The following is an 18,475-nucleotide window of genomic DNA, read 5'->3' as shown; positions in this document are numbered from 1 at the left end:
AATAGTCGTTACTCCGCTCAATACTGTGGGCTAATACCATGGTATTGACCCTTGGTATTCTTTAATCTTGAATTTCCTTATTTTCCAACACATACGCGCTTTTCCTCTCATGAAAGTGCGTGCATACATATACGCTCTTTTTGTTCTGTTAACCCAGTTGTATACGCTGCTTTGTTAAAGTGAACCTGCGTATACAACTTAAACTACCTTACAACATCCTTTTCCTTCAACTTCTTGATTCTGATCAATAGACCTTTGTTCCAATTTCCTGTTCTTCTGTACTAATGCCTTGTTACCTCTGAATTGACCTGTGAGTGAGTTGCCATCAAGGACAACACTTGTATCATAATGCCAACAATATATATATATATATATATATATATATATATATATAATATGTGTGTGTGTGTGTGAGAACTTCATTTTAAACAACAGAAAATTAAATTAAATTAAAAATAAAATAACTATGTACATACATAAGTATGTATGTAACAACACCTAAAAAATTGAATGATTGTAAATCCATCTTAAATCTAGCATAAAGAAGGATCATATTCGTTAATGTGTATTTTTTTTGCATCGAGGGGCACTCTATGGTCAATGGGCAGATGTTGTAGTGACATGTTAGATGAGATGTTGTTGTAAAGTGTTAAATAAAAAAATAATAGCTAACCCAACTATGTAATTTAAATCACTGATGAATGCTGACAAGCTTATGATACCGATACAAGAAAGAGAGACAACCGTGGCAACATGATAACTAGCCCAACTATATAAGTTAAATGGATGATGAATGCCAATAGGCTTAGGACACTAATGCAAGCAAGAAAGACTGTTGTGGCCATGAGAGTGGCAAGAATTTAAATGAGAAGGTTGATAGTGAACTATGTTGCTAAAATACTATTTAATAAAGCAAGGACATGGATGTAAGAAAAAAAGACAACCATGGTAGCATGATAACTAGCCTAGCTATATAAGTTAAATGACTCATGATTGCCAATAGGCTTAGGACACTGTTGCAAACAAGAAAGACTACCGTGGCAACGAGATTGACAAGAATTTAAATGTTGGGGTTGATAGTGAACTATGTGGCTAAAAAACTATTTAATAAAGCAAATAATCACAAATCCCCATTTACAAATAACTTAATAAGTTTAATTACAACCTTTCATTAAACCATGAAGATGAAAAATATTCTTTTTAATTAAATCTTGTGTGTATATAATCACAACCTTTCATTAAACCATGAGGACAAAGAATATTCTTTTTATTTAAATCTTGAGTATATATATAATAATAATAATAATAATAATAATAAAACTATAAAATTCTCTTGAATGTGTTATATTGTAATTTTGTTTTTATGCCTATAGGGATACTCACTTAAGAGTTTATAGGTACTAAGCCATTATGACAATATTTATCAAGGCATTATAACTCATCATGTCACTAGTGGGGATTTAAACGTAGGTGAGGAAGATAACAACCATTTTGCCAAACCCCATTTGACAAAGATATAAAAACTTAATACTTACAATACAATATTTTTTCTATAAACTCTATATAATCAACATTATACATTTCCATTAAAAAATTAATTAAAACAAATTATAAAACATTTAAAAAAATAACAAAAATATATATACACAACTATATATATTATAAAAAATTATATATATATATATTATAAATAGTATTAATAAAAACCTATATAAATTCATCTTACCTTAGATTTTATCGAATTAGAAAAATCAAATCTCTTCTAATATAATTTTTTCCTCCTTTATATTTAAAAAAAATACTTTTTAATAAAATGAATTTATAAAAGAATTATAAAAACAAATATTAAATGATAAACAAATGCACATGTTAAAAGATTTGATCAATATCTATACTTATAAATCCAAATTTAAAACATATCCAAACTTACGACTAACTAAAAAACAATATTTTATATGGTTTTTATGTGAAAACTAAACAATGATATTATATGTTTTTATGTGAAAATTGTAATGCATAGGTTCATACTATATATAAACCTTTTGTTTTTAATACCATTTCACATTATTATATGTAAAAAGCCCCAAAACTTCTTAACCTCACTCTTCGTCGACTCTGCCTCTCGCAGCTGAAACCAAGTTCGACATAATCACGAGACAAGGTAAAATGAGATGGTAGTTATTATACACAGTGATCCCGACATTTTAATTGGCCAATATATTCAGAGAAACATGGACACTCTTGGGTACGTGAAATGGGAATGGAAATTCCAGGTTGGCAGTGCGCAGGAAGTGTATCGATCCTTAGCTCCCAGGAGGACCAAAATGCTGTCGAAGCCAACAAGAGTTCGTGCACAAGGAAGTCAAAATAGCGAAGGGAGTGTATTAGCTATTGACGTGGGCACTGGCGGGACCAAGGCTGCTCTAATTTCTTCGTCGGGTCGTCTCATATCTTCTGCATTTTCTCCCCATCAACCTCCTGCTCCATCACCCATGTGGGTTTTACTTTCCTAAACTAATTCTTCTCGTCTCCTTAGATTTGGTAGATTAAATGATCTATATTAAGTTATTGGAGAAAGGCTACTATTTTTAACTTCGGTGACATTAATGATGGATGGTTTATTCAAGGGAGTGTAGGTCATGGGGGACCTCCTCATTTGGGTTCTTGGTTACTATTTTTAACTTTGGTGACATTAATGATGGATGTTTTATTCAAGCGAGTGTAGGTCATGGGGTGTTGGATATACTGGGGGTGAATCAGTATTTCTTACTATTTATTTTTAATTGTTCTAGTGATTGCCAACAACCTATATAGATATGGATATGTATACACAGAACACATAAATCAACAGTTGAATTTAATGCTTTTATTAAAACTCAAGACAGTGTAAAGAAATAAATACAATATAAGTATAAATCTGATTGTGAATAGTTGCCAAGCTCCAACTAGGACTTTAGTGAGACTCCAACCTCCAGAGCACCAACTCTGTTTTGCTATGGTTCTGCACTTAGGAGCACCTACCCCAATGACTTCAGTCCTGTTTAGTTCTGAGGCTCCAACCTCTTGGGCTCCAACCCAACCTTGGTATAAACAGGTACGTTGCTGCACTCTATTCAGCTGAGATTGTCTCACTCCTGCTCTCCTGCTTCTGCTGCCTCTACAGCCTCCGTTGTTTTTCCTGCCTCTTTTTCCTTTGTTGCTTCTACTATCTCACCCTCAGGTTCTTCACCACCATCACAGCACCAACAGTTCTCTGTTTCTACTGTTTTATACATTCCCATGCCTTTGTCCATTCGTTTCCGCTTACACCGTCTCTTAGGCTTCCTCCTTAGTCGCTGTCGTTTCCTCTGACTCGCTTGATCTTTTCAGCTTTCCTCCTCGATCGCTGTGACCTCCTTTGATCACCAGAACCCCACCTTGGACCACATTCGCTTTTCACAGGGAAACAAAGATTTATTTCTGCCAGATATTGAAGTCGAACAGGTAGAAGAAGTTGCAGGCATGTACATATTAAACAGAGTGCAAGCCATTTTCCACAGAACCAAGCCGGACTTTTAAATTGTACAAGTCTAACGAAACTAGAAAAACCCGTCGCAAACGTTTACCTCTAAGATGTAAGTATTACCTCACAATCAAATGCAATGAGCTACAATTTCCTTTTGTTTCTGTTTTATTCCCAAAAAAACACATAATCGCGCCCATATTAGCCTCTGCCGCATTCGCAATCGCAATCACAGCCGTTGATCACCCTCATCCAATGGTTCCCACGTCGCTACGACCTTTTGCTTGCACATTAAACCTCGTGCAGCTCCTCACTGTTGATTACATTTACCGCTTGATCTAACGGTGATCGCGCCTCCCGCCTTTGTTAAGTGCTCACGCGTTAACGCGCGATCGCGGCGGTTTCACGCCCGTCACTTCAGCCACGTGTCGCGCATTAACTGGATCGCACGGCCATATACGGAAACCGCCTTGGGCCCAAAGGCGGTGCGGGGAATACCGCCCGCCCGCGAAACCGCCTGTCCCCCGGCCGTTAACCTCCGCGCGACTTTCCTGCGCGATAGCCGTTGGATTTGCCACGTGGAGATCTAATGGCTCACGACCTCCGCACATCTTTATCACCCGGTAGCCGTCGGATCCGCCCGTCGTGCTGTATCTGCCGTCCATCTCTACGTCCTCAAACGTCCAACGATTGAAAAGCTTCACTTCGGGCTGTGGTAAAACGACCGCCATGGTTTCTCCTCCTACTCCTCTGCACACCATAGCTTCTGCGAGAGTAAAAACCGTGCAACACAACCTCACCACGATAACAAAACCTCTGCGATAATAAAACCTCTGTGACAGACGCTCTCCATTTGCTCCGATGGCTCTGTTCTGCTGTTCCTCTTTGGCTTCGTCTGCTCCTCTTGACTCCGTTCCGTCTGCTCCTCGAATATTGCCCTATTGACATCAATGACAATCTGTGTCCAACAATCTCCCCCTTTGTTATTGATGGCAATATTCTTCTGCTCTCTCCCCCTTTGACATCAATGGCAAAGGAATGCATATGGACTCCCCTTGTCAAACTGCTCCCCCTGTCCTGCTGCATCTTTATGAATGAACTTGAGTGATGATAAAGAAATAACCCCCATATTTTGACGCAGATGTTTGAATGCTTCTCGAGAAAGAGGTTTTGTGAAAATATTAGCTATCTGCTCCTTTGTACTGATATATTCTAGGATGATGTTTTGTTCAGCTACTTGCTCACGGAGGAAATGATACTTGATTGGTATGTGTTTGGTTCTTGAGTGCATCACTGGATTTTTGCTGAGACTGATAGCACTTGTGTTGTCACAATAAACGGTAATTGGTTGATCTGTACATATGTCGAGATATTTAGAGCTTCCTTCATCCATAGTATCTGAGAACAACAGTCTGCTGCAGCAATATACTCGACTTCAGCTGTGGATAATGATATGGATGACTGTTTTTTGCTAAGCCAGGATACCAAACAATCTCCTAGGAAGAATGCATTTCCACTAGTACTTTTCCGATCATCTATACTTCCAGCCCAATCAGCGTCGGTGAATGCAGTTACAGTCAGTGTTGAGTTCTTTGGGTACCAAAGACCGAAATCAGAAGTTCCCTTCAGATATCTGAGAATTCTTTTTACAGCTAATAAATGGGATTGTTTAGGAGCAAATTGAAATCTTCCCACCATTCCTACTGCTTGCATTATGTCTAGTCATGTAGCTGTTAAGTATAGAAGGGCTCCAATCATTGACCTGTAATGAGTTGCATCTACTAGAGGGGAGTCATCATCCTTGCTTAGTTTGCAGTTTGTGGTCATAGGTGTGCTCATGGGTGCACAGTCCTCCATTCCATATTTTTTGAGCATATATTTTAGATATTTGGTTTGAGATATACACAATCCTGCTCTGGTTTGAGATATTTGAAGTCCAAGGAAGTGGGACAGCTCTCCTATCATTGACATCTCAAACTCTTTTGACATGTTTTGAGAAAATTCATGGCTCATTTCATCATTATTACTAGCAAAAATCAGATCATCGGCATAAACAAGAGCAACTAGTAACTTACCTTGATCTATCTTTATGTATAGATTGCTTCCAGCCACTCCCTTTTTGAAACCTTGTTGTTGTAGATAGTGATCCAGTCTTGCATACCAAGCTCTAGGAGCTTGTTTCAACCCATATAAAGCCTTTTTCAACTTACAAACTAAGTCCTTTCCTACTGTTAGATCAAAACCTTCTGGCTGCTCCATGTAGACTTCCTCCTTGAGTTCCCCATTTAGAAATGCTGCTTTCACGTCCATTTGATAGATTTTGAATCCTTTTGAGCAAGCAAATGCCAAGAACATCCTGATAGTTTCCATACGGGCCACTGGTGCAAATGTCTCTTCAAAGTCAATTCCTTCAATTTGTGAATAGCCTTTGCAAACAAGTCTTGCCTTGTTTCTGATAACCTGTCCTTTCTCATTCATTTTATTTTTAACACCCATTTGGTTCCTATTATGTTTTTGTCCTTTGGACGAGGTACCAGCTCCCATGTCTTGTTCTTCTCAATTTGGGACATTTCTTCTTCCATAGCTTTTACCCAATGAGGATCCTTACTTGCTTCTGCAAATGTTTCTGGTTCTATCATAGATAGGAGGGCAATGACTTTTCTCTTGGGTGTGATTGATATCCTTCTTCGGGTCTGCACACCTTCATCTCTATCGCCAATGATCTGCTCTTCTGGATGATGTCTTTGGACATACTTCATCTTTGAAGGGGTATTAGGTGGTTCTCTTCCCTCTTCTTCTTCTTCTTCTTCATCTATTACTTCTTCTTTAGGTTCTTCTTCTTCAATGAGAGAGTCATCTTCATGTTCTTCAATTTCCCTTTCTGGAAGATCTTCATCAACCTTTACATCAATGCTTTCCACTATTTTCTTCAGTCAATAATTGTAGCACTTGTAAGCCTTGCTCCGTGTAGAGTATCCAAGAAATATCCCTTCATCAACCCGAGAATCAAACTTTCCGGGTGAGCCATCATTTATTTTTATGAAGCACTTGCTTCCAAAGATCTTGAAGTACTTCACCAAAGCAGGTCTTCCTTTCCATAGCTCATAAGGAGTTTTTCCACAATTTGGTCTTAATTGAGTTCGATTTAATGTATAGACAGCTGTCCCTACTGCTTCTCTCCAGAATCTAGGCTGTAAGTCTGCTGCTAATAACATTGTTCTTGCCATTTCTTGGACTATTCGATTTCTTCTTTCAACTACCCCATTTTGTTGAGGTGTTCTGGCAGCTGAGAATTCCCTTTTAATTCCATGAAGATTACAGAACTCACTAAACTCGTTTGATGTGAATTCTCCTCCTCTGTCTGTTCTGAGGCACTTAATTTTTGAATCTTTTTCATTTTCTACAAGGGCTTTTAGATTCTTAAAACACTCAAAAGTTTCAGATTTATACTTTATGAAATATATCCACATCATTCTAGTATAGTCATCAACAAATAACACAAAGTACCTTTCTCCTTGGAGTGCTTGATTTCTAGTTGGCCCACACACATCAGCATGGATGATCTCCAAGGGCTTTGATGTATAGAGCTCCTTTGTCTTGTGGCTGATTCTGGTCTGCTTTCCATGTTGACATGGTCCACATACTGCTTGATTTGGTTTGAGCAGCCTTGGGATGTCTCGTACAGCTTTGATCTTGCTGATATTGATCAGATTTTCGAAGCTTGTATGTCCAAGTCGCTTGTGCCACAACCAACTCTCATCTGTCTGACTCAGGTAGCATTTATTTTCTTGAATCTTGTTCAGAATGTAAATGTTGTTTGGTGTTCTCACCCCTTTTGCCACAAGTTTCCCTGAGGCAGAGTTCCTTATTTCACAGTCTTTGGTGTTGAAAACAACCTTATGTCCTTGATCACAGATTTGGCTGACACTCAGGAGGTTGTGTTTGAGCCCGTCAACTAGCAGAGCATCTTGAGCTTTTCCTTTTCCATTGATCAGAGTAACTGTTCCTTTTCCTGCAATTCTGCCTGATCTGCTTCCAAAGGACACATTCCCTTCCTTTTTGCTCAGTGAGACAAACTTCCTTCTATCTCCTGTCATGTGTCTGGAGCACCCACTATCTACAAACCACTGGTTTTCATTATTTTGAGCATATAGAGCCAGGCCACACTTGTCCATGCTGGAGTTCTTGCTACTCGTCTTTCTTTCTTTGAGTGGGCAGTCTTGTTCATAGTGTCCATTATTGTAGCAGAAAGAGCAAATCAGATCAAATTTGGTCAAGGGATCAAATGAATTGAAGGTTTTGATTTGTCCCTGCCTTTTGGGGGCATATGAGTTGATTATTCGGTCCTTTAGATTTGTCTTTTCACTTCTGCGAGCCATACAATGTCTGGCTTGATGACCGAAGTTTTTACAGTGAAAGCAGTGTCCAAGAAAGATGGTTTTGTACTTGTTGAAGCAACCACGATTTGAGTCGATTTCCATCCTGGGAATTACTCCTCCCTCGTTCTTCGGATTTGTGATAGGCCTTTGGTGGAGTACAGGTTTGTATTTGCTGTAGTGTCCATGATTCGACTCCACATTCTTCTTTGGAGTAATTCTCTCTTCATTCTTGGGATCTGGGGTGCACTTTTCATCTTTTGGATTGCAGGAAAGTGCATCGGCATAGCTTTTCGCATTATTCTTAGTGCTAGAGGATTCTCCTTTGAAACCTATTTCAGACTTGTCATGTTGAGGTTTTTGATTTTTCAGAATAGTCTCAAGTATTTGAGAGCTTTTACAGGCCTTTTTAATTTGCTCCAACTCCTTTCTCAGAGACACTATTTCGGTCTCGCGTTCTTCACAAGTCTCTTCCTTTTCTTTAAGCTTTTCTTCCAAGAGATCTTCTCTTCTTCTTATTTCCTCGTTTTCCACTTTGAGAGAAATGATTTTGTTCCGTAGTTTCTCATTTTCTTCAATGGCACTTCTTAACAGTTCATCTACATTTCCTTCCAGCCCTGAGTCATCATCATCTGCGAGTGCCATGAATAATGCTTCTTGGCTTTCATCATGATCGCTTTCCTCATCTGATTTCCTTTTGATGACCATAAACTCATCCTCATCAGACTTATCATGCTTGGAGAAGAAGCTTTTCTTATTGAACCCTTTCTTTTTATGTGCCATTGTTTTAGAATTTCCTTCATCATCACTGTCATGTTTATGAGGACATTTTGCTGCATAATGACTTATTTTACCACATTTAAAACATATAAGAGGATACTTGCCTTTAAGCTTAGATCCTTTCTTCAGCTTTCGTACAAATTGAGCCAATTCGGATTCCACATTTGACTCATCACTACAGTCATTCCTTTCTTTCCCCTTCTTTGACCTTGAGGCCTTGAATGCTGCATCTTTGGAGCTTGGGCCACCTTTCCTCATTTCATAGGCAGTGAGAATTCCATGGAGTTCATCCATTTTGAGGGTATCTAGATCCTTTGCTTCTTCTATAGCGCTTATTTTGGAGTCAAACCTGTTTGGAAGAGACCTTAATACCTTTTGAACAATGGTACTTTCTTCAACTTTTTCGTCCAATCCTTTCAGGGAATTTACCACTTCAGCTACTCGGAGGAGGTATGTTGCACTGTCTTCTTCATCTTCCATCCTCAAACTTTCAAATTGTCTTCTGTGAGTTTGAAGCTTTGCCTTTTTTGACTTTTGAGTCTCCATCGTACAAGCCAACTAGTTTTTTGACTTTTGAGTCTCCATCGTACAAGCCAACTAGCTTCTCCCACATTTCTTTGGCCGAGGTACAGTGCATGATTTTTGTAAACTCGAAATTAGTGATTCCACTAGTGATGGAGTTCATGGCCTTTGCATTTGCGATGTAGGCTTTCCTCTCGTCTTGGTCTGTTGGAAGAGTGGAAGTAGTTTTGTATTCATTTTGAACAAAATGCCAGACTTCAGGTCCAAGGGACATTAAGTAGTAAGTCATTCTTTTCTTCCAGAAACCAAAGTTAGTGCCATCGAACAAAGGAGGTCTTCCTGATGCTTCGTGGTTTCTCATCATGGCTGCGGATCCTTCTTCAAGCTGTTAGGCTAGTATGAAGAAGCCTGCTCTGATACCAATTGTTGGAAATACTAAGGGGGAGGGTGAATCAATATTTCTTACTATTTATTTTTAATTGTTCTAGTGATTGCCAACAACCTATATAGATATGTATATGTATACATAGAACACAGAAATCAACAGCTGAATTTAATGCTTTTATTAAAACTCAAGATAGTGCAAAGAAATAAATACAATATAAGTATAAATCTGATTGTGAATAGTTGCCAAGCTCCAACTTGGACTTTAGTGAGGCTCCAACCTCCAGAGCACCAACTCTATTTTGCTGTGGTTCTGCACTTAGGAGCACCTACCCCAATGACTTCAGTCCTGTTTAGTTCTAAGGCTCCAACCCAACCTTGGTATAAACAGGTATCTGCTGCACTCTATTCAACTGAGATTGTCTCACTCCTGCTCTCCTGCCTCTGCTGCCTCTACAACTTCCTCTGCTTTTTCTGCCTCTGCTACTTCTACTATCTCACCCTCGGGTTCTTCACCACCATCACAGCACCAACAGTTCTCTGTTTCTACTGTTTTATACATTCCCATGCCTTTGTCCATTCGTTTCCGCTTACACCGTCTCTTAGGCTTCCTCCTCAGTCACTGTCGTTTCCTCTGACTCACTTGATCTTTTCAGCTTCCCTCCTCGATCGCTGTGACCTCCTTTGATCACCAGAACCCCACCTTGGACCACATTCACTTTTCACAGGGAAACAAAGATTTATTTCTGCCAGATATTGAAGTCGAACAGGTAGAAGAAGTTGCAAGCATGTACATATTAAACAGAGTGCAAGCCATTTTCCACAGAACCAAGCCGGACTTTTAAATTGTACAAGTCTAACGAAACTAGAAAAACCCGTCGCAAACGTTTACCTCTAAGATGTAAGTATTACCTCACAATCAAATGCAATGAGCTACAATTTCCTTTTGTTTCTGTTTTATTCCCAAAAAAACACGTAATCGCGCCCATATTAGCCTCTGTCGCATTCGCAATCGCAGCCGTTGATCACCCTCATCCAATGGTTCCCACGTCGCTACGGCCTTTTGCTTGCACATTAAACCTCGTGCAGCTCCTCACCGTTGATTACATTTACCGCTTGATCTAATGGTGATCGCGCCTACCGCCTTTGTTAAGTGCTCATGCGTTAACGCGCGATCGCGACGGTTTCGCGCTCGTCACTTCAGCCATGTGTCCTGCATTAACTGGATCACACGGCCATATACAGAAACCGCCTTGGGCCCAAAGGCGGTGCGGGGAATACCGCCCGCTCGCGAAACCGCCTGTCCCCCGGCCGTTAACCTTCGCGCGACTTTCCTGCGCGATAGCTGTTGGATTTGCCACGTGGAGATCTAACGGCTCATGACCTCCGCACATATTTATCACCCGGTAGCCGTCAGATCCGCCCGTCGCGCTGTATCTGCCATCCATCTCTATGTCCTCAAACGTCCAGCAATTGAAAAGCTTCACTTCGGGCTGTGGTAAAATGACCGCCATGGTTTCTCCTCCTACTCCTTTGCACACCATAGCTTCTGCGAGAGTAAAAAACCATGCAACACAACCTCACCACGATAACAAAACCTCTGCGATAATAAAACCTCTGTGACAGATGCTCTCCATTTGCTCCGATGGCTCCGTTCTGCTGTTCCTCTTTGGTTTCGTCTGCTCGTCTTGACTCCGTTCCGTCTGCTCCTCGAATATTGCCCTATTGACATCAATTACAATCTGTGTCCAACATGGGGGACCTCTTCATTTGGGTTCTTGACTTTGTAACGCGATTATCTATCTCAATTCTTCAAAATAACAACTAGATGTTGTTAGTGAACATTCCAGGCAGCTAGTACAAGAATAATACAGTGAATCACATTTAAAAAAAAAAGAAAACAAAAAAACATTATTGATGATTTACAAATCTCCAGCCTTGTAAGAACATTTTCATCTTTTGTCATTAATATTGATAGTAAACATTTAACATAAATTGTCATGCAGATCCCTAGGATTCATGTTGGGAATAATGTTTGGGAAATGTCTTCAAGAGCTTCTGCTAGCATTTTTGTTTAATCTTTTACCAAGCTTTGTGGTTAGGTTGTATAGCTTTGGTATGTTTTGACTATTGTTTATTTAACCTCCAGTTTCTTCTAGGCATTAGTTTTTCACCTGCTAAATTAGTTCTTTGATCTAATGGTTAAGAGCATGTAAAGGCCACATGTTCAAATTCAGAGGGGTTGAGTGGGTACACTTTTGTAGACTTAGCAATAAAATTGCTGCACAGAGGCGAGTCTCTTGTCCCACAAATAAGGAGTCTCATACACCATTTGGTGTCTAGCTTGGCTGTGATCAATGTTCCACCAAGATTTCGGGATGAGGTGATGCGGGTGCGAGGATATGCACAGGGGGGACGCGTGGGAGTACCCTATCACTGAGTATGGTCTTGGGTAGACCATGCAGCGTTAAGATCTCTTGGAAGAATAACTCTGCTACCTGGGATGCTGAGCTCCTAGAGGTGATCACAAAGAAATGAATGTACTTAGTCAATTGATCCACCACCACATATATGCAATCCTTGCCCTGCACTGAAGGAAATCTCGTGATAAAGTCCATAGAGATGCTCTCCCACTTTTGTTCTGGGACAGGAAATGGCTGCAATAGGCCTGTGGAATGTGTATGCTCCTCCTTATTCTATTGATAGATGCTACATTCACAGACATACCTCAAAACATCCTCCTTGAGGCCCTTCCAAGAGAACCTCTCCTTGATTGCCCTGTAGGTTTTAGGGTAGCTCGGATGACCTGCAAGTGGGGAATCATGTATTGCCTGTATAACCTTATCCTTTAACTGTGAATCTGGTACCAAGAGATCTTGTCTTGATAGTTTATGATATCCTGCACCACCCTGTATCTGCTATCCTGTATTTGTCCATCCAAGATCTCACATGCCATCTTGTTCTTGGAATACTCCACTAATAGCTTGGACTTCCAATCTAAAGAGGTGCCCATGAGGGTTCCGATGAGCCGATTAGTTAGTTCGTTGAGCAGATCTGGGCATAGAAGTTCGTGGGGAGACATTGAGATCTAGACTCCAGAGTTGCGCAAAGTTGGGCAGGATCCCTTGGGGGTAGCATTGGACAGGTGTTTCCTCTTGGATCAATACCCTTGTTACAGGGGCCCACAGTATTCAGTAGCAAAAGATGGATTAGTGTTGAGCATGGCACAGTTAGATCTTGAGGGACAGTTGTAGTGCTAGTTGTAGTCAGATGTTGAGTGGCGCAGAGCAGTTGCAGCGCATACAGTTACTCAGTGGACAATGCAAAGGCTAGTAGCAGTTAGAGACTCAGGAAGCAACTACAAAGACACTCTAGTGGCATAGTTAATTTAGAGATTTGTTCTCAGTTGCAGTAGTTGCAGCAGCAACAACAACATGAGATCAGTTGCAACGCAGATGTAGAGTTGGCAACAATACAAGTTGTACAGTGCAGTGTTAGCAGCAGCGCAAATGGTTCAGCTACAGAGTGGCAGATGAATCAAAGTTGTGCAGTAGTTGGTGGGTAGTGGCAGTTGTCATAGTTGTCAGACATCAACAGTGCGTATGGGAGGATATTATGAGATCGTTTAGAACACCTTCCTCACTAAGAGGGAGTGTTAGTTTTTGATGATTGGGTAGCATCAAACAGGTGCTCTAGTCTCGCCTTTGGTCACAAAGGCTTAGAAACACAAGAGCTCCAAAACCCAGAAAAAGTTTCAGGAGAAAACACATAGAGATGCCTCAATAAAATTAATTAGTCAGTGATTAAATTTTTACCTAAGTCTAAATTAGGGAAAATGATTAATTAACATGAATTAATTGAGAAAGGTGAGATGATCTTACTTAGGAACTCACATGGAACGACTTAGAGATGATCTTAGCCATTGATGAGGATTTAATCATCGCTGTTGGTGAGCCAATGAGAGATTATAAGAAGAGGTCGATGAGCGAGTTTCCTTGACAGATTGATTTTCCAGAGAGCAGCATTAAGTCGAAAGAATTCAAGCCAGAAGAAGCAGGAGCAAGAGGGAGATCAGTGGCAGGTTTCTAGTTTCGGAAGAGTCAGGAGAGAAGGTCGAATTATTTTCCCAGGAGGCTACGCAAGTGCCTTAAGAGGGCAATTCGATTCAACTGGGAAGGAGGTATTTTAAGGTTCCGGAGGCCGGGAATATTTTCCAGAGGGTAGGAGAAACGCTTCCAGAGACAACAATAGGCTAGACGACTGAGTCAGGAGCAGATTCAGGCAGTGCATTGAAGGGACTGCGCAAGGGTATTCTGGGGGCTAGTTTCAGTGAGCAAATCGTTGTCGGATTGCTTGTGGAGAGGGGTAAATTTCCCTCAGATATTTTTGCTAGTATTTCTCTCAGTTTGGATTGCTAGATTAAGCATCCAAATTGTACTCATAATTTCTACTACTGCATAATAATAAATCCCTCATCCGCTACACCGGTTTTCTCGCATTGGGTTTTTCCAGGGACAATTGTACAAAAATAACTGTCATATTTTTATGTGTGTGCTCTATATTTCTCAGTTTCCAACATTTTATTTCCGCAACGTATTATTTGTGAATAAATTGCAGTGTGAATTATTCATTGTTTGTAGTAGCAAATAAACTACTTAATAATTATTCAGTTAGAAGAATAATTTCTAGTTGTTGCATTTCAAGGAAAATTTTCACAATTCATCCTCCAGCCTGGAAGACAAATCAGTGGCCTCCTGAATGTTAAATCTCCCTGCAGACATACCTGAGAAATCTAAGAAATCTACTGGAGACATCCTGGGTATAATTTATGTGTGCTTTTCTCTTCTTGTCCCTGCACTGGTTTGCAACTGAAACCCTTGCTACAAAACTTCTGTGCCCAAATTTGCTCAACGAATTATTTGATTTGCTCACTAAAACCCTCTATCTGGCAAATCCACTAGCTGCTAGAATTTTGCTTTGGGCAAATTGAACTTTTCTTGCACTCTGCCTCTAGAAATCGATTTATGCCTAACAATTCGCACTGCCTGGCTGGCCTACGCAGATCTGGAGAAATTGTGCTCAGATCTCCCTCTGAAACTGCACAATTCTGCTTCTCTCGCTTCTGAGCCTCTGATCTGATCTTCAATGCTCTGATACCATGTGAAAATTCCTTGATTGCAATTATTGGAAATTTATCTCCTTAGTAGTTTATTTGTTATTATGACAAATATCGATAAACTCATAATTGCAATCTTCACCAAAAATAAAATACGTTGCAGAAAATAAACTAGAAGCCGAGAAAATAATGCACACACACAATAAAATAGACACCAATATTTTTGGATTTAAAGTCCCCAGAAAAACCCTGAAGGGAAAACCGATGCAACAGATGGGGATTTATTTTATTATTATGCAACAATAAAAATCTAAGTACAATATCTGGATGCCCAACTGGCAATCCTTTGACATAATCTGGCCAAAAATAATTAGGAGAAATTATGTCCCTTCTGCAATAATTCGACCTCCCTTTGATTCGGTCGCACTACTTGACTGGCTGCGTGCACTGTTGGCCTATGCAAGTCGTACGACCCTTGAATTAGCCTCAAACTGGGCCATCTAGCTTGCTCTAGCCACTATAAAAATTCGCTTTGCCTTCGAGATGATCCTTTCGGCCTCCGACAACTAAAACAAACCCTTCCCAACAATTTGCTCAACTAGACGACTTTCTCTGCAAAAGATTTCGACCTCCCTTTTACTACATCTCCGACAATAGAAAACTGTAGGGAAACTCCTCCAGTATTCTCTCTGCTGCTCCCTTTCTCCGATGCTCTCCATCTCTGGCTCAAATTCACTTCCTTTGTTGAATCATGGCAACTGGATAGCTCGACCTGCCAGGGAAACTTGCTTCCCTCTTTTGTCTCTCTCCATCTCATCGACTTGCTCTTATAATCTCTCGCTGGAGCTTCAACGACCATGATTAGATCCTCATCAACGACTAAGATCATCTTAGACTCACTTCGTGTGAGTCTCTAGAGCATTCTTAGTCATCCTGAATTAATTCCCATTAATTAATCATTTTTCTTAAGTTTTTGCCAAGAAAAAAAAGGCAATTTTATTCATAGTGAACAAAATTACATATTGTAAATGCTAGAAAGCATATGAGTAAAACAATAGATCCTAGTATCCAAGATCAATAACAACTCATCAAAGAGTTAATATAAATCTACTCTCTTCTACCTTTCTTTTTTTCCACTTTCCTCCAACCATTAGAATTGGGAGTGGAAGATACAATAGTCATTTGCGTCTCTTTTACATTTACAGGAATTTCTTTATCAGAATCTGAACTTTCTGATGCATGAATTCTTTTGGTACCACTGACTTCTTTTTCAGATGGGATTTTCTCTATATGTTGCTGTTGAATGGAAGGCATTGGAACTATTGAAGAATTATGTTCAACATCGTTCTTCTATATGGATTCCTGGGATTTTTGGACATTGGTGTTTGAGGTTTTTTCTGGGATTTCTGCATCTGAAAACTACCAACCTTTTTGCTTTAGAGCTTGTTGCTTTTTTCTTTGTTAATCAATTTTCTTAAGTTAGACTATGGCATTTTTTAATTATTGATCAATTAATTTAATTAAGGCGTTTCACAAGCTTATCTCGCGAAACCTTTTCTGGGTTTTGGATATTTCGCATTTCTTAGTTTCTTAGACAAAAATCAAGACTAGAACACATGTCCGATGCTACCAAAATCTAACAACATACCTGCGTCCTCCCCGACAACAACGCCAAAAATGATACCACACAATCTAGCAGGGCCCTAAGGAAGGGAAAACCTAAAGGACAACTACTAGACTAAGTGACAACAATGGGACAATGACCCATTGTCACCTCAGTCAAGGTCCCCTACTCTTTACGAATTTTCACCGATGGGAGGAGTCCCGATAGGAAAAGAATCACTTGGAATGAATAGATCAATGTTTTAGGTGTGAAGTGATTCCACTAAGCCCATTCAAGGAGAGACAAAATAATGGTTCAATGCTTCAAAGAAGCTAAAGGCTCTCCAAGAAAGACCTAGGAGGAGGTCAAGACTTAGGGCTTAAGATTTACAATAATAATAGGTATGCCTAAGATCAAGACTCTAGGAGATGAGGTAGGACCTCTCAAAGGAGCTCTATGTGATGATTTAACACTTCCAAAATGCCCTTTGCTCTCTTTGAAAGACCTAAGAAAGGCTTGCACTAGACCTAGGGTTTTATGAATAATTGTGGGAAGAAATACTTCCAAGGTACTCGCTAGGTCAAGGCAAGGGAGGAGAAAGGGATTCTTATGATTTATTCCAATGAATACTAAGCTCATACAACCCTCAAAGAAGTCCCCAAGGTGAGAGAGAAAGACCTAGGTTTTCCCTCTTGGAGTGGCACCTAGGGCAAGAGATTTTATGGATGAAACTCAGGTGGATGCCCACCAAACTTGGAGCATAGGTAGCCTAGACCCTAAGCTTGATGTGTGGACCCTCGGATTCCCGAAAAATCACCTCCCTAAAATTTCGCTACAAGCCCTAGATTTCTGCCCTACCTTTAGGGGACTGAATTTTAGGAGGAGAAAATATGGAGAAGAGAAGAGTTGATCACCAAACTTCTTGGACTAGTGCCTAGTCCTTTGGGCTATGGAGTCTTAGATGATTTAAAATTGGCCAAAACTGTCCTTAAGGAGGCTAAAGATTGATGCCCTAACAACCAACCTTTAACATTTACCCACTCAAGATTTATGGAGTTTTATGGAAGAAAGACAAAATTTCATCCACTAGGAACATTTATCATTTGCCATATAATGATTAACATATGCAATTGCCAACCAAGAATCTTTCCAAAAATGATATTCAACAATTAGGGCCTAATAACATTAACCTAGTTGCAACAATTCCATACATTAGACATAATTCCAAGAAAATATTCAACAAGAAGCACTTACAAGATGACAATATGATATATCCATCCACAAATCATGAGATAGCTCCAAAGAAGATCGAAAATTTCAGCTCCAAATGTCAAAATGCATCAAAGAATCTCCAATAGTCTCCAAAGAAAAAGTGCGAGTTCTTTTACAAGAGAAGAATCCAAGTGATGATGATAAGTTCTTGCAAATGAGATTCATCTCTATTTATATGAGTATCTCCTAATTCGTTTTAGCCTAATTAGCCCCAAAAATTATAAAATAATGTGCTAGATACAAGTCTTGGTGACAAGCCCACCAAGTAGCTAATACAAGTTATGAAAAAGCCATCCATAAGTGAGCTAAAATGATGACATGATGATGAAGGAGGGCCGTTGGATGGTTCATTGAGTTCTCTAAGTGCCAAAATGAGAGAGAGGGCTCCATGAATGGTGGAAAAGGGGATGACCCCTAAATCTCTATATAAGTCATCATGTGTTGGCATTAAGATACAAGTGTTGTCCTTGATGGCAACTCACACAGATGACAGATCATAGTGCAGCAGGTCAGTAGCAAAGAATTGATGATTAGACTACAAAGAATGAAGAAAGAAAAGTATATATGCAGGTTCACTATATACCAAGTCGCATACATACGCATGTTCACTATATACCAAGTCGTGTACACACACAGGTTCACTATATACCAAGTCGCGTATATACGCAGGTTCGCTATATACCAAGTAGTGTATACACGCAGGTTCACTATATACAAAGGCGTGTATATCGTACACACGCACTTTCACGCAAGGAAAGGCGCGTACATGTCGGAAAACTAAGTTTTGGGTCCGTGGTATTTGGTCCATGGTATTTCGTCCGAGGTATTGACCCCAGGTATTGGGTCCAAGGTATTGGTTCTACGTGGTTTTGGACCATGGTATTGAGTAAGGCCTAAGACTATAAAAGGAGAAGAAGATC

The 18,475-nt window shown here is 39.9% G+C and overlaps 1 protein-coding gene across 3 annotated transcripts in view; it reads left to right on the top strand.

Moving 5' to 3' along the window:
• Positions 1–2,079: 2,079 nt before the first annotated feature.
• Positions 2,080–18,475, top strand: part of LOC149142720 (uncharacterized) — a 517,619-nt gene continuing 501,223 nt past the window's right edge. For all 3 annotated transcript variants that reach the window (XR_016264192.1, XM_089447323.1, XM_089447324.1), the window contains exon 1: positions 2,080–2,494. Coding sequence is in view for 2 of the 3 variants with exons in the window: in XM_089447323.1 (XP_089303449.1) it covers positions 2,172–2,494 (323 nt within the window). In the remaining variant the exon portion in view is untranslated. The remainder of the gene's footprint in view (positions 2,495–18,475) is intronic.

Source organism: Pinus tabuliformis, chromosome X, assembly GCF_031772625.1.
Source record: "Pinus tabuliformis cultivar Carrire ecotype Pingquan chromosome X, CPIR1, whole genome shotgun sequence".
NCBI lineage: Eukaryota > Viridiplantae > Streptophyta > Pinopsida > Pinales > Pinaceae > Pinus > Pinus tabuliformis.
The sequence above is the reverse complement of the archived record's forward strand: the minus strand, read 5'-3'. Positions and strand labels throughout refer to the sequence as shown.